The 18,000-nt window shown below is 38.2% G+C and overlaps 1 protein-coding gene across 3 annotated transcripts in view; it reads left to right on the forward strand.

Annotated features, from left to right (window-relative positions):
- The first annotated feature begins 215 nt into the window (after positions 1-215).
- The window catches only part of LOC126335388 (transport and Golgi organization protein 11), a 78,626-nt gene continuing 60,841 nt past the window's right edge, over positions 216-18,000 (forward strand). Inside the window, exons 1-2 of one of the 3 annotated variants that reach the window (XM_049998612.1) lie at positions 216-251; positions 851-1,055. In XM_049998612.1, the coding sequence (XP_049854569.1) occupies positions 851-1,055 (205 nt within the window). In that variant the 5' untranslated portion in view covers positions 216-251. Of the gene's footprint in view, positions 486-850; positions 1,056-18,000 lie in introns of all 3 variants that reach the window. The other 2 variants (XM_049998613.1, XM_049998610.1) reach the window with 2 other exon arrangements.

The raw sequence follows: 18,000 nt of genomic DNA on the forward strand, positions 1-18,000 counted from the left end.
CTACTCTCAAGTATTAAGGGCGCTGTGAACTATGATCGAGATGGAAACTACCACTATACACAAAAATTCTTTGCCTCTTAGGTACTTGTATGTAGAATGTGAATTAATTGTGCATCCTCTGCAAAATAATTACTACACTGCTCAACAATATCGTATAGTGAAACCATGAGGTTCACTTTTAGCGTTAAATTGTGGCATCGAGTTGGTAGCACTGAACCGAATGGGTCAAGGTTCTAGCCTCTTTGATTCAGGTACACATTATTACTTACTCTGAAGTATGTTGTTATGGGTAAATAAATGCGGAAGGTTGTAATAACATTATAGTGCTGGATGATAATAAGCTGTAACATCGAGTTAGCTCTATACGTGTGACGTTGTCCGCCGAAATAGACTTTCCCCTTTGTTTTTTTTATATGTAACTTTTATCCATTTTGCGAGTGTAAGTAATATTATAAGACAACTACCTCTGTTGGTGGCCAATAAATGTACGTTCATTAATTCTCTTTAACTGTGTGGTACGAGATATGTTGATAATAACTAATCATGTGGCGTGTTTGTATCTTGTTCGTATACATCCCTGTTGAAAGGCACGAAATCGCCACTGAATGTTCAAGCAACGGTTAAGGCGACTTGTTTGAAATTGTGTAAACTTTTTCCCTGTGTCTAATTACTGATTTTTTGATGTCATTCAAATGCACAGTGTTGCCATTGTGACAGCTGCATCTTACAGTAGTGTACCGCCAAAATTAGTTTGTTTTTTGAGTGCAGTTTTGTCATACGGAAAACGGTTCAGAGATTTTTAGGAGTTCGCGGATTTAAGATAAATAATAAATGCGCTTTGTGTTTACAGATGTCTACGGAAGGATCACCGATTCATTTGGCAGATGAACTGAAAGGAACCCTTTATGATCCAGAGTATACAGCTTACATTAATCAGCGAATGAGAGTACCAGAAAGGTTAAGAATTGATGGTTCGTCGGATGAACTGTACAATTCGACCATAATGCCCAACGAAGTTTTTGACATGCGTGTTCCAGAAAGGATAGTTGTAGCAGGTTTGTTCAGAATTCTGCCACGACTTCTTTGCATTTCATATACTGAGATATATTTAATTTATAGCGTATGTCGCCAGTTCTCTTGCAGATCTTGGCGAGATGGTTTAATGGTATTCATACACCACTTGTATTCAGGTGGAGTGGAAATTGAAATTCTTTATTTTCCTATAGTGTCACTAATCTATTTCAGGCAATGACAAGGTAGATCATGCAACAGAGTAGTCGGCAGTTCACTGCCAAATAAAGTGCAACTGAGTTAATACCACGTCTCTAATGTGACAATGTGACCCCTTTAGTAATGAGAACATCTAATTCCCCCTCCCCTGCTGCACTACTAACATTCTTCGTATTTTTCCATAAATAGTGACAGCTGAACCTTAAGTCACTATACATGCAGTCTAAAAAGAGGGTTAGAATATTTTGCTTCTGTTTGTATTCTATGGAGAATTTAAAGGAAAAAACAAAAGTACAGCATACTGATTGCAAATAGATAAAGAGAACATGTACAGGACTAAGAGCAGGCCAGCAGTAAATTTTCTTCATCTCCATGTGAAAAAAACTGTTTTCGCTATCATCTGCATTGTAACCCATAGCAAGATTTCCTTGTACAGGCAACACATGCCACTTTTTTTTTTCCGTCCCCCCCCCCTAGTAGGTCAGAGTTGTGCTTCAGAAATATGGACAGGGAGAGTTCATTCAAGACTTCAAAGTTAGTCTGCCAGATGGATAGCAATTGAGAGCATTTATTGCAAGCAGTTGCAGGTTGTGAACCTGATAGATAAAAATTATGATTGTTGTATTGACTGAGAAGTCTTACTTGGTTTCTTCCAACAACTGACAGATTTAGTTGAGACTAGTCTTCCTAATGGTGTTAAAAATGTGTCCAGTTGTACATGGAACATGCTGTGGAACGACAGTTTCAAATAAAGTGAAAGGGACTAGCAAGAACACGGAACTTTTGTGACAGTCTAAGCCATGAATTCCTAGACTTTGCCATTGGTTAAGAACTGCCAAATAACCCACATACATTATGCATGCGAGGCAGGTACCAGGGTAATGTGTACTGTGTGATATGTACTAAACAATTCTTAAAGACATTTGATTTTTCTCATGTCGGGAAAATCTAGTATCAGATTAATGTAGTAGTGACGTTATTTGTGGACCATGCAGATGGATAATGCACTTAGGCAAACCTTGGGAAGAACCTCCTACGTGTGTAACTATATATAACACTACCCTCATTTGCCGTTATGTACAGTTTTCAAGAGGAGGAGACAATCCATGGATTTAAAACTGTTGGCCCTTTACCATATCAACATTTTAAGAAAAAGTTCAAACAACCCCACCCACTTGACAGGTCACACATTGTGACAAAATCCACACATAGCTTGACAATTATAAGGTGTCAAAAACTAACTCCCAGTCCTAGCCACATAGCAAAGCCTCGTTTTCAATCAAGGGGGAAGACATCTGTTCCCTCGACCTCCAAATTTCCACACCAGTTGTCACCACCCCATGGCACAGCCAGAGTCACCTTGTCCTCCGCCGTTACTAAGGAAGAGGACACCTGAGGAGGTGCCCTCACCCCTCCCAGGACCAAACAATTTGACAGTGTACCACCATTCATTGGCTGAAAGAGCTGCAGGGTGTGACGTGTACCATCTCAGAAGTCAGGACAGTAAGATTTTACAGAAACCAAAACCGTACGGGGGTCAGAAAGGAAAAAAAATCTTAAGTGAGGCTAGGTTCCACTCGATCTAGCCCCCATTTCCTGCAAGGTTGAGCCTGGAAGTATCGATGTAGAACCACACATTCAGGTGAAGCACAACTCAGCAGCTAAGTAATTTGAACTCCCCTTGACTTGAGCCCAGTCCAATGTTCCTCCAATCGGGCTGCAATGGCTACTATCGTCACATGGCTGAACTCGGTCAATTAGTGGCTATTTACTCTGCAGCTAACTTTGCAATTCAGGGCACAAGATTTTCAGAAATCCAACTGCCTTATGTTAAAAATTAAAACTCCTGCTTTAAAAGTCATGTTAATACCAAGAGAGCATCTAGAGGATCTAATACATTCATTCACTTTCACTGGGCACTTGCCTGTAAACACTGTATTAGAGAAGGCAATAGTATGTATAATCTATGAGAACCCATAGCCAATTGTCTCAAGTACAGACTGAATTTTGCCAAATTTGCTTCCATCCAGTAGGTTGGTTTTCTCCTCTATGGCAACATCTCTACTGATCCTGAGGTGATTTCTCAATGTTTAGTGGCACACTTCGTTGAAGTGTCAGTTTGCGGTAACTATAATCCTAACTGCCTTACAGGCTCAAAACCTCGACTCGAACAGTGTTCCACTTACTGAATGAGAGCACCACAGTGTTTTAGCAGTGTGTTGAGACACAGGCCTTGGACCCGGTAAAGTCCACAATTGAATGCTTACATGCCAACAGGTTTTCAGCATAGAATACACTTTCAGGGTTTTCATTTGTTTGATGAGAAGGGTATTTTCCATCCCTGTTGGGGGGAGGTATTGCTTTATTTCTCGTCTAAAACTAGGAAAAGACCCACAGATTTTGATCAGTTGTTGACTAGTATTCGTAATGAATAGACTGTGTAAATTATTTTAAAAATTGATAAACTAAGGACTGTGTTTTGTCTAAAAGCCAGTAGACATTCATCCCATTTTCAGAGCAGTTTTTGAACACTCCAATCCACAGCAGACCAACTGTTAAGTCTGCAATCTGCAGTTCACAGTGCCTTCGTGCATCACCAATGTCTGATCAGTGTGTTGTTTACACTGTGTAAGATACATGATAACACCTGGTGCCATCACATCCTGTGTACACTGCATGAGCAGTTTTCGTAGGGTTGCTGCCCATTTTTATACAGTATTTCCTATCCCTCCAACTGTTCCCAGTCTATGTGTGTTGAGCCGTCAGCAACTAATATGTACATGAAAATGGAGCTCCTCAGGGATTGATTTTGGGTGTAACCGTCTTTGCCTTTGCAGTTGATGGTATCATGACTGTGGTGAGACCTTTGGTTGTACTATCAGTGTATGTAGACAATCTTTGCCTGTTTTGTTGCTTTACATCAATGCACACTGCAGAGTTCAAACCCCAGAGAGCTGAATAGAATTTGCAAAACTGGACCCCGAATCATGGATATCAATTTTCTCTCATGAAAACTAGGACTGTGCATTTTTTTTAGATTCAGGAATGTGATCCTCACCCAGAATTTTACCTAGGTAACTGGTTTCTTGAAGTCATTGAAAATTTCAAATTTTTAGACCCTTCATTATGGTTACCACACACATGGCAGCCAAAGGGAAATTTCATGAGGAAGCTTAATACCTTCAGATTTCTTAGTAACACTTCCTGGAGAGCAGAAAGCACAGTTCTTCTATTCTATAAACCTTGTATCTTATCCTGTTTGGACTATGGATGTGTTGCTTACAAATTGGGAGCACCATCAGTACTACTCTTGTCCACTAGAGTAGTGTGTGATTGGCAGTTTGAGTTTTCCGTACGAGCCTCATAGACATGTGGTGGAAGGTGGTGTACCACCACTGAGAGTTAGTCGCCAGGAACTCTTGGCAGCTGGTGTGGCCACGATCTGTCAGATGCTTAACCATCTGTGGTACTTCTCTGTTTTGCAACCAACAATTCAAGACTGTTTACAAGTTGCCCACAGATACATAGACCAGCTGAGGTATGATTGAAGGCCCTGTGGAAGGACAACAAGCTCCCCCCTCTTGTCTGCATGCGTAGCGCTCCCTCTTAGCAACTCCAATGGCTTGGATGGCTCAGTCTATGATCCTAAGGAAAATAAGAACATGCTATTTTCACACACCTGTTCTATATGGTCTTCCAATACTACCCCAATTTGAAATGCATCTGCATATATGGATCAAAACTCAACAATGGAGTTGGTTATGCCTTTGCACATGCAGAGACACAAAAGAATTCTTTTTCTGAGTGCATACACTGCAGATTTTGTAGCCATATATCTGGCTTACCAATTCATCATAACTGTGAACAAATAATTTCCTGTTTTATACCAACCCTGTGAGCTGTTTACAAGGAATGTATTAGTGGTACTCCAAAAACTGGCATCCAAGACCTATTATTGCCCTCCACAGCTCTGAAACCACTGTAACATTCATTTGGTCACTGAGCCACATGAACAGACCGAGGAACGAGCTCACTGACAGAGTAGCTAAAGAAGTAAAAACAGTAGACAAACTTTAGCTTTTAATGCTGTGAGCAGACCTATGATTGCAACAGAGGCATCAGATTTTGAAAACCTGGGGTATGGAACGGCTTTATGTCTTCTTAGCATATTTGAGCATTCCATTTCATATCCCAACATATTCTTACACACAGGTATTGATATGAATTGACTGATTCAAATTGTCTGATTGATATAGTCATAGTTTTACATTTTCTGAAATTTCAAATTTTACATTTATGAATATTTAAAGAATGTTGCAATTTTTGCAATACTTTGAACTCTTAATCAAGAGCTCATTGAATATTTGTGTAGCTTTTTTCAGACAATATCTTTTTGTAGATAAAATCACAGTTTGATACATTACGTGACTTTGCCTTTGTTGTAAATGTTGTGGTAATGTGTCAGATGCATTATGGAGGTTAAGAAACACTGCATCTAACTAATTTCTTAGTTGCAGGACTTTCAGGGTATCATGTGAGAGAAGTGCGAGCTGGGTTCTATGTGAGTAATTTTTAATCCATGCTGATTGGCATGCTGGAGGTCCTTATCTTAGACAATTCATTATGTTTGAGCTCAGAATGTGTTCTGAAATTCTCCAACTGATGAATGTCCTGTATTGGACAGTTGTTCTGTGGATCACCTCTGATAAGCTTCTTGTAGATGGGTATGATGTTTACTTTCTTCCAGCTACTGGACACATTATTTTTACTGGAGATTTTACTGTATATTATGGTTCAAAGAAGGGCTAATTTTGGTGCGAATTCTGTATAAAGTCTGATGGGTATTACATCAGGCCCTAGAGATTTATTCAATTTTAACAATTTTGGCTGATGCTCAATACCACTCACAATAGTATTGATATCACTTATTTGTACATTGTTGTGTGAAATAGGCTAGGGCTGTACTACTAGGCTTTCCTTTGTAAGACAGCATTTGATAATTTAGTTCATAGCTTTTGCTTTGCTAACTATAAGTTCCTGTGTTAGCCATGAGTGTCTGGACACTAACTTCAGCACCACGGACAGCCTTTACATATGACAAGAATTTCTTTGGATTTTGTGCAAGATATTTTGATAATATTCTACTAGGGTCAATCCATATGAAGTGGTCCAGTGATGGTTGCTTGACCATTTTTAAATATTTAATTTTTTTATATGTGATTGCCCTATATTTGAGAAGTTCAAAACAAAAATCAAAAAACCGAAAATCCAGGATGGACTGTAACAATACCAGAGAAGGAAAGTTGCTACTCACCATATAGCAGAGATACTGAGTCACGATAGGCACAACAAAAAGATTCGCACAATCATAGCTTTTGTCCAAACGGCCACACACACACACACACACACACACACACACACACACACACACACACTCACGGAATTGCAACTTGAGACTGCAGCCTTTTTTGTGTGCAAGTAGTTTTTTAAAATAATTTATCTTGGACCTTTACTGGATGGTGGCCATTTTTATTTGTAGGCGCACAACGATTTTTCAGTCAGGAGACATTAGCAAAAATTTACAACATTGCAATTGACCTGATTGTTTTTAGAAAAGTGTCCTCTACAACACTATTACACAAAATACCGTGAATTCAAAAATAACCAGTCAAAATAACCTCCAAAGTTTGGTATCCAAATTTTCAAAAATTGCAAACAAAGAGTGGTTTATGGCAGTCTGTTTTTTTTCCTGTAGTTAAATATCATATACTACTAGCCTCATATAGAGCAAGAACACGTACAAATGTTTCCTTAATTTTTTATGAATTTTTGAAATTTGAATTTTTTTTTTTTTTTTTTTTTTTTTTTTTTTTTTTTAAAGTTTGAGGTTAGTTACCTCAGGTGGGACTGAATATAAAAATATGATTTTTGCATTGTTTGTCCACCTGTATAATAGCAACGTACTGTAAAAATTTCAACATTGATATTTGACTGTGAACAAAGATATGAATTTTTGAAAATGAGGAAGTAATTCACATTACTCTACAACTGATCTTACGGCTGTTGCCTATTTAAGTGGTTTATTGTTTCATTGTAATAAAATTTAATTGTGACATTATCACCCAATATTCATTTAGTTTATTTATTTTTAATAATGCAGTATTGAATGAACAATAGGAGCTTTCAGTTTTGTTCTGTGGTAATAAAAATGCCCATTTACGTTTAGGTTTATTGTCAATAAAGAAGTACATTATTGTTGTTGTCAGTCTGTATGGAAACCTCTGTTAGAGTCGAAGTACATACTTCATCGAGAGAGCGGAACGTGTTATGTGCTTTGTTCTGTATGTAATTTGTAATTAATTTTGGAGAGAGTAACTGGAATGCAATAACATGGATGAACAGTGCTCTGTTGGACAGATAACAAGTGAAGTGTGTGTCAAAACAGTTTACAGTTCATCATACAATGTAAGCTTTCACGGCCGATATTGTCTTCACTTAAAACTTCTGGGCTGATAGGCCGTTGTTGAAGTATAAAACTCTCCTGACGTTTCGTCTCCGAGTGCGGGAGACATCCTCGGAGGTAAGTTCAGTTTCAAAAAACGTGGAAGATGTCAGTGACTTCGATGAATTGTTTGAATTTCAAGTAAATTCTTCTGTAACATCGGTGTGTGGGTATCATGAGAAGAAATACATTCTGAAATACAACCACATTTTTGGAAGAAAGTGCTGTGATCCACTTAGTTCATAAAAAGCCTATTACTAAAGTTTTGAGGGAAATAAAACTTGAACATTTGTCCTTGTTATGTGAGAATGAAACAGCTTCCCAAGTGAAGTGTAATGTGATTCCTGGAAATTCCCTGTGCCCAAATGGTTACTCAAAAATATTTGTTGTGAATCCAGAATCAGAATCGTACCTTTGTTAATGACATTTCTATTTCTAATGAGGAAGCTGTTAGCATATATTCTAAGTTACACCTATCTCCTGCTTCCAAAATAATAAAATTAATTAGCAGAAGAAGAAAAGCTTCTATTAAAAATAAGGTACAACAAATTTCAGACAAAATTATAAGAGACTTGGAATCGTGCTTTAATAATACAAATACCAACATTATTTCTAAAGAAGAAAACCTACCACCAGCATCATCTGACACTGAATGTTTGAGCTTAATAGAAATATAAAAAATTAAATGTTCAGTGACATATAAAGAGGAAAAAGTTAAAATTTTAAGTTAGCTTCCTGACTCATGGTCAAGAGAGAAAATAGTTCATGAATTAAACGTTTCTCATCGTTTGGTTAAACTAACCCGAAAATTAGTGAAAGAGCGAGGCATTCTTCCAGTTTCAGGAAAGAAGAAAGGACTAGGTATAAGTGAAGAAACAAAAAAGCTCCAGCAGTTTTTTTGAAGATAACAGTTGAATGTGCCCAGGTTGCAAAGATAGAAAAAGAGTTGTTATAAATGGAATTAAAGTAACAAAGAAGAAATGACTAGGACTTTCAGATTTAAATGAACTTTATGTAGCTTTCAAAATTCTCATCCTAAATGCAAAATTGGAAGGTCAAAATTTTGTGACTTCTGCCCTAAGTGGTGTATTTTGGCTGGATCCTCAGGGACACACTCCATATGTGTTTGTTTATATCATCAAAATGTCAAACTGATGATTGCGGGTGCAGAACTCTGTGATCTTAACTACAAGGAGTGGCTAGATTTAATGGTCTGTGACACTAACAGTTATGACTGCATCATGAGTTTGTGTAATAAATGCCATGGTAAGGAAACCGTTATTGAATTGTTTCATGAATATGATGAGGAAATGCCAGACAGTATTACCTTCAAACAGTGGGTCACAACTGATACACACACACACACACACACACACACACACACACACACACACACACACACACACACACACACACACACACAAAATAACTACTGTACCATTTCAGTGCAGTGCTGTGTTCACTGTAAATAAGTATTGTAGTAGTTGTATCATATGTTTATTATGAAAGGAGAAAATATAAAAATGCAGTAAATGAAGCAAGCAAAAAGGAATACAGACGTCTCAAAAATGAGATAGACAGCAAGTGCAAAATGGCTAAGCAGGGATGGCTAGAGGACAAATGTAAGGATGTAGAGGCTTATCTCAATAGGGGTAAGATAGATACTGCCTACAGGAAAATTAGAGAGACCTTTGGAGATAAGAGAACCACTTGTATGAACATCAAGAGCTCAGATGGAAACCCAGCTCTAAGCAAAGAAGGGAAAGCAGAAAGGTGGAAGGAGTATATAGAGGGTCTATACAAGGTCAATGTACTTGAGGACAATATTATTGAAATGGAAGAGGATGTAGATGAAGATGAAATGGGAGATATGATACTGCGTGAAGAGTTTGACAGAGCACTGAAAGACCTGAGTCGAAACAAGGCCGCCGGAGTACACCTCATTCCATTGGAACTACTGACGGCCTTGGGAGAGCCAGTTCTGACAGAACTCTACTGTCTGGTGAGCAAGAGGTACGAGACAGGCGAAATACCCGCAGACTTCAAGAAGAATATAATAAATCGAATCCCAAAGAAAGCCGGTGTTGACATGTGTGAAAATTACCGAACTATCATTTTAATAAGTCACACTGGAAAATACTAACGCGAATTCTTTACAGACGAATCGAAAAACTAGTAGAAGCCGACCTCGGGGAAGATCTGTTTGGATTCCGTAGAAATGTTGGAACACGTGAGGCAATACTGACCCTACGACTTATCTTAGAAGCTAGATTAAGGAAGGGCAAACCTACGTTTCTAGCATTTGTAGACGTAGAGAAAGCTTTTGACAATGTTGACTGGAATACTCTCTTTCAAATTCTAAAGGTAGCAGGGGTAAAATACAGGGAGCGAAAGCCTATTTACAATTTGTACAGAAACCAGATGGCAGTTATAAGAGTCGAGGGACATGAAAGGGAAGCAGTGGTTGGGAAGGGAGTGAGACAGGGTTGTTGTCTCTCCCTGATGTTATTCAGTCTGTATATTGAGCAAGCAGTGAAGGAAACAAAAGAAAAATTCGGAGTAGGTATTAAAATCCATGGAGAAGAAATAAAAACTTTGAAGTTCGCCGATGACATCGTAATTCTGTCAGAGACAGCAAAGGACTTGGAAGAGCAGTTGAACGGAATGGACAGTGTCTTGAAAGGAGGATATAAGATGAACATCAACAAAAGCAAAACGAGGATAATGGAATGTAGTCAGATTAAATCGGGTGATGCTGAGGGAATTAGATTAGGAAATGAGGCACTTAAAGCAGTAAAGGAGTTTTGCTATTTGGGGAGCAAAATAACTGATGATGGTCGAAGTAGAGAGGATATAAAATGTAGACTGGCAATGGGAAGGAAAACGTTTCTGAAGAAGAGAAATTTGTTAACATCGAGTATAGATTTAAGTGTCAGGAAGTCATTTCTGAAAGTATTTGTATGGAGTGTAGCCATGTATGGAAGTGAATCATGGACGATAAATAGTTTGGACAAGAAGAGAATAGAACCTTTTGAATGTGGTGCTACAGAAGAATGCTGAAGATTAGATGGGTAGATCACGTAACTAATGAGGAAGTATTGAATAGGATTGGGGAGAAGAGAAGTTTGTGGCACAACTTGACCAGAAGAAGGGACCGGTTGGTAGGACATGTTCTGAGGCATCAAGGGATCACCAATTTAGTATTAGAGGGCAGCGTGGAGGGTAAAAATCGTAGAGGGAGACCAAGAGATGACTACACTAAGCAGATTCAGAAGGATGTAGGTTGCAGTAGGTACTGGGAGATGAAGAAGCTTGCACAAGATAGAGTAGCATGGAGAGCTTCATCAAACCAGTCTCAGGACTGAAGACCACAACAACAACGCCTTATAAATCAAAAGAACTTTTCTTACATTTTAAATTCAGTGCATTAATGCGATCTTAGTACATGAGTATTGTAAAATGATCTTTTCATATAGTTTAATAATAATAATAATAATAATAATAATAATAATAATAATAATAATAATAAATCATTCCACTTGCGACCTGTGGAAGGTACATTAGCTTATTTGTTTTAGTTGTAAATATTTGCCATGTATTATTGTTTTTCTGGCATGTTCTACATCCTGGAGGACTTCCTCACTATGGATCAAATGGAATGAAAGTTAATCTAATCTATGGTGGGATAGCAAGACACTTTGCAAAATCATACGAAGTGATTACTCTGAAAGCTATATAGACCAGACAGATCAGAGGCCCACTTGCGATGGAAATGTTAGATCTAATGGCAACATGCAGACTTATCTTCTTTGAGGAATTCCTATTTTGAAACTGCTATCAGTGAGCCATAAGCAGTTGTAAACAACCATCATTACCTTAGCACAAATGGGAACTAAAAGAAGAAGAAATTTCCATGTGTTCTGCAAACCAGATAAAGTCACTGTGTGGGTGTCGTGTTTCAGTGAGGAACCTGTAATATTTACCTCAGTAAGGAGGATGTAGAGTAAGTTCAGAAGAATATTTGGTCAAGTGCTGGACATAGGAAGGGCACACTAGGGTACCATGGTCCCTGTAAAAACACTTAACAAAACAGTGACTACTGCATAATAAGTGAAAACACAGCATAGAGCTATAGATAGTGAAATACTAAATGAAGCATTTGACAGTCAAAAGGGCAATACATGAAGCCCTCAACTACTACTGTAAAATGGGTCAATCCAAATGAAGTGGTCCAAAAAAAAAAGGTTGGTTGTTCGACCATTTTTAAATATTTCAATTTTTTATATGTTGTTACCCTATAATTGAGAAGTTCAAAACACTTTTTAAAAGATTTTATCTTTCACCTTTACTGAATTGCAGCCATTTTAGTTTGTAAGCGTGCGACTGTTTCAGTTTACAGATGTTAGCAAATATATGAATATCTCTGCACACACCCTCTGCCCACCCTTGATACTGAATCGTGTCCATACAATCCCACGTGGAGCTTCAGTTTCTGTCTTTTGTAATGTTGAGTTTCTTATCTACTGCAACAAATACACCACCTCCATTTCTTGTTGGTCCATCCTTTCAATATGCATTTGATTTTGCCTTAAAAATCTCATTGCTATCGGTTTCAGACAGCTTAATGTGTGAGCACCACTGCTTCTGACTCTTAACTGTGTTTTGGCACTTGTTAAATAGTATTTCATAGTCTGTTGGAACAGTTCTTCAGATCTGACACTAATACTTCAGGGTCTCCTATAGCTATAAATATATGGACTGATTAGGGGGGGGGGGGGGGGGGGGGGGAGGACACACTTGTATGCACCCCTTACACACTCAGGTACCAGGGTAGCAGCCCTTGAAGTATAGTGCACCACAGACCCATTTAGAAAAATAGTTCAGTTCTCAACCATATGGCACAAATCTTAAGACACTGCAGTCTAAATTGTCACAGAACTTTCGGAGTCTGGTTCAAACTTTCCACCTGATTCAGAATCAGATGCCCATAATCATTTCTGGGGACAATGCTGCAGATTGTGAGCTTAGTTGAATTCTGTATGCAAGGCTTGCTTCTCAACCTTCTCCTCCGTTCACTGATATGATCAAAGTTTGATATTGTGGCAGAGAAGACAGGCATCATTCACTCTAAAGTGTGCCACCATCTGCCATTGATTAAACCCTGCTCCCTCTGTGGCTGCCAGAATAACCTGAAAAAACAAGGCCTCCGCATGTACACAATCAGTGGACAAGGTCGTCCTTCCCATTCCTTGCTGCATTGCCCCTGAGGTGTACCATTATTTGTTGTTTGTTCAAACTGTTGGTGTTTTAACAGACATTTACCATTTAGTGTTTGCCTTATCCTGACACAGGATTACCAAGGAGCAAAATGTGTTCATTGGGTCAGTTTAAGTAAGAACTTGTTAATTACAGTAACTGTAATGAAACATTGTTAGTTTCATTTCATCATACATGTGGTCCTTGCTTATCTAAATTTCTTTCAATCATCTGAAAATTAATTATTGTTACAATTTATCGAACATAAATAATTTTTTACTTTATACTTCTCGCACATGCAAGCCAATTATGCTCACCCTCCTTCTACAAACATAACAGTTCCAGCTTTAAAGTATGATGCAGGAGTAGGCACAGCACTTGATTTTAGGTGATCGCAGTTGGTGTTTGATGATAACTTAACATGTGATTAGTTGACAAAGCGAACTGGTTACCTGATCAAGGTGGCAGCACTGACGTGTTTATGTCCAAGAAGCGGGAAGGGCAGAGGAGGCAGTAATAGCTCAGTGACAAAGCAGGCAACAATTCAATCAACACAGACGCTTAGCTCGCTGCCCTGTTGCACGAACATCTGTTGTCAGTATGGCACGAAATATCCCGACTGCAGCCGGCTGCTACCGATCAAAACTGGGGAGTTCAATACACTGCTGTAGTTACCAGTATCTGTACGGTACAGTGTTGTGTGTCGTTTTGTTTGACTGTGTGTTCCGTTGTACACCTTACAAAGGTGAGTGCTATAACAAAATAGAGGAAATTTGTGCCTTTGCATCTAAAATTAGAAGCACTAAGACGGCTTGACAAAGGAGAAACAATACAAAAAATTGCTCTCGAATATGGTGTCTGTGAAGTTTCTGTTGGTGACTGGCGAAGAAACGGACTTAAATTGGAACAGTTTTCTTCACAGAAATGCTCACACGAATCCCTCAGTCGAAGAAGTATAAAGAAGTCAGACTACAAAAAAACAAGTGAGGCATTATTCGTATGGTTTACCCAACCGAGACAGAAGGGTGTGCCGATTTCTGGCCCAATCTTGCAAGAAAAAGATTTGTTTTTCAGAAACCAGCTGCAGGAAGGAGATGACTATTTCGCCGCTAGTGTGAGCTGGCTTGACAACTGGAAGAAGAGGTATGGAGTGCGTCAACTAGACATATGTGGAGAAAAACTCTCTGGTGACGCTCAGGCCATTTCAAAATTTATCGTCGAGTTTAAAAAAATCGTAACTGATGAAAATTTGTCTAATGAACAAATATGTAACTGTGACAAAACTGGGCTAAATTTTAAAATGTTACCAGTGAGAACACTTGCTTCGTGTGAAGAAAAAAGTGCTCCTGTCACACAAAAAGCAAAGAGCGGCTCACAGTTACGGCAACTTCAAATGCAACTGGAAACCACAAACTAAAACTAGTTGTGATTGGGAAGTCTGCCAAGCCAAGAACATTCAAGAATGTATCCATCTCAGCTCTTCCGGTTGTCTATACACATCAGAATAATGCCTGGATGAATTAGGAAATCTTCAAGAACAGTTTTTTGAACTCATTTGTACCTGACTGCAAGAATTTTTTAAAAGAAAGGGGACTGCCATGCAAAGCAATTTTGCTCATGGATAATGCATCCTCACATCCAAGTGTAGGAGAACTGCAGTGCGACGGTATCCGCACCTTGTTTTTCCCACCAAACGTTATCTGTCTCATTCAGCCCATGGATCAGGGCGTTCTGGAATGTCCAAAAAAAAGTATTGACGGCGATTGCTACAGTCAATCCTGCATTCCGAAGACAACGAAAGCATTGTAGGAGCTATGAAGAAAGTGACTTTGAAGGACACTGTGTACTGGGTCAGCGAATCTTGGAGTGAAGTAGTCATACACAATTTCTAACTCATGGAGGAAAATTCTACAGGAAAGTATGCCAGACACAGAAACTAAAGATTTAGCAGATGAGGACAATCAACCATTGTGTAATTTAATCAGAAGATTGCAGATTCCCTGGGTGTGAAGAGGCAGAAGAGGTGGAAATAGGCGAGTGGTTAAATTCGGACGAACAGTTGGAAGTGACAGACTCTTCTATAATTGACATGGTTAACATTCCATCGCAGTGAGAGAGTGACGAGGCAGAGGCTGCACTGATGATGTGTCACACCGATGGCTACGCTGCTCTCGAGGCCGCCATAACGCTACGTGGAACAACAGCATGACTCGACACCAACTAACTTTCTGCTCCTGAGACGGTGGCGTGACATTGCCGCGAGGAAACATTGCAGCTTCGCCAAACAAGACACTTCACTACTACTTCTAAATAAATAATTATTGTTGTTCTGCCAATGCAAATCCATGTGTAAATACTTTATTAAAATAAAAGTTCATATTTTGACCTGTATTACTTACAATATCATAATATTTCTTTTTCCCATTTAAATTTCGATAGTCTGAGTTTTCGATAGTTTGAGGTGATTCCAGTCCCATTCACCTCGAACTATGAAGACTCTACTTTATTATTATTATTATTATTATTATTATTATTATTATTATTATTATTATTATTATTATTTTCTGTTTAAAACTATGACAATTTATTTAATTATATTTTCAGTTTCCTCATATGTTTCACTCAGCAGTCACCACACCCTTTTTTTTTGTTTGAAATACAGCCTTTCTAGTCTTCTAATGACTCAAAGTTAAAAGCTAATATCACACCTGCATAAGCAAACTGGCTGCTTCGTCTAGGTGTTAGTGCTTCCTGGTTTGGATTCCTGGTGACACTTAAAATTTTTCTTCTCTGGAAAGCTCTAGATGGTGATCGGCTCAGCCTTATGAGGCCAAATGAAAAGCATTTAAAGTATAAAAGTAGTGAAATTGATGCAGAAGTTGCCAAGGTAGTGTTATGCCGAAAAGCTGTGCTACACGAAACCATTATTAATTGGTAGCAAAAGTATCAACTGTTACTTTTTCTGACTAGAGAGGGAGATGCTTGATACATTGAGAGACTACTGATCTTTTTCTTTGCAAGATATCAGACAAGTTCTAGGACTTACATGTAGGTGGTACAGTGGCAGTAGTAAGGGAACAATCTTTTGCTAAATTTGATAATTTAAGTAAAGAGAAGGTTGCTGTTCCTTAATTAATGTCAGAAGTTCATCTTTCCTTGTCACCATAATTTTTTAAAATTGTTTCTGACAATTTCTGCATGATAGTCTTGTTATAGTCAAAGAAGTGAATGTGAAATGAATTCTCTATTCATAACAATGAATTGCTGTTTGACGATCTTCGCACAGCTTCAGTTTGTAACATATCCTCACAGTCTAGAGCAAATGAACCAACAGTTTCTCTAAATGAACCACTCGTCACTTTAATTCTGCTTCCTTTTTTCTGCACATAATGAGTCCTTCAGTCTTGCACCTTTTAAATTCTAATTCCATAGATTAAATATGTGTTCACAGTTCCTTTGCTGACCTGAAAGTCTAGTTCTGTGTGACGAAAGCTGTGCAATTTTTACAAAGAGAGTATTTGCTAGTGTAGTTCATAAAATCACAGAAATAGCTATCTAATTACTTATATCACCAATGAAATATTTATTATGTGCATTTTAATTATTCTGTTTTGGGACAGATACTTTCATCCTGTTCTGCTCAGCATTTTATTTTTTATTAACATATCAGGTTCCATAGGACCAAATTGAGGAGCAAATCATGGAACATGTCAGTACATGAAATTACAACATAAAAGTAATAAGAGATAAAAATAAAATGTTTATGAACCCAAAAAAAGTCAATCCATAAGTTTAAGTAAATGCAATTAACAATACAACAAGAAGTGGCTTAATTTTTCAAGGAAACTCTGCAGTTTAGATTTGAAAGCACGTGGATTACTGCTAAGGTTTTTGAATTCGAGGGGGTTAGCTTATTGAAACTGGATGCAGTGGTATACTGCACACCTTTCTGCACAATAGTTACTGAAGACTGATCCAAATCCAGGTTTGATTTCTGCCGAGTATTGACTGAGTGAAAGCTGTTTATTCTTGGGAATATAGAAGAAACTTCCACATGGGAAAAATATATTAAAAACAAAGATTCCAAGACTTACCAAGCGGGAAAGTGCCGGTAGACAGGCACAATAAAATAAAATAAAATAAAATGGCTTGTGTGTGTGCAACAGTTGGTTGCGAAAGCTAGAAATTTTGTGCGTGTGTTTGTGTGTTATTTTATTGTGCCTGTCTACCGGTGCTTTCCCGCTTGGTAAGTCTTGGAATCTTTGTTTTTAATATATTTTTCCCATGTGGAAGTTTCTATTTTATATATATAAGAGAGAGAGAGAGAGAGAGAGAGAGAGAGAGAGAGAGAGAGAGAGAGAGAGAGGTGGGGGGCAATGTCAAAATACCCAGACTCGTGAACAGGGGTCGACAAGAAGATCATAAACTTACACTACTTATTGCCTGAACCGCCCATTTCTGAACCAAAAATATCCTTTTCAAATGGGAAGAGTTTCTCCTAAAATATAATACTATGTGAGATAAGCAAAGTAGACTAATTTGCATGTCGACCAATCACTCACTTCAGATACCTTTCAAATAGTAAAAATGGCAGCATTAAGTCTCAGAACAAGATCCTGAAAGTGGGCTTTCCATGACAGTTTACATGTAATTTGAACTGTTCAGTTTCACTAATCATATGCCTATTCTGTGAAATAAAAACATCAGGTTTTGTTGGTGTGTGTATGTGTGTTAGAAACTGTAAAAACTGAGTCTTGCTGTGATTTAGTGTTAGTTTATATTCTACAAGCCATGAACTAAACTATCTGAAACCAGGCCAGTGTTACACATCATCCTTTACTACTAAGCTACTGTCATCAGCAGACAAATGTTTTAGAGTTACCCATAATACTAGAGAGCATATCATTAGCTGTTCCCTTTATTCCGTAATGGTCCAACTTCTGGAGCAGTATTTTGTGTTCAACACAATCAAACGCCTTAATTAAATCAAAAAAATATGCCTAGCGTTCGAA

Source organism: Schistocerca gregaria, chromosome 2, assembly GCF_023897955.1.
Source record: "Schistocerca gregaria isolate iqSchGreg1 chromosome 2, iqSchGreg1.2, whole genome shotgun sequence".
NCBI lineage: Eukaryota > Metazoa > Arthropoda > Insecta > Orthoptera > Acrididae > Schistocerca > Schistocerca gregaria.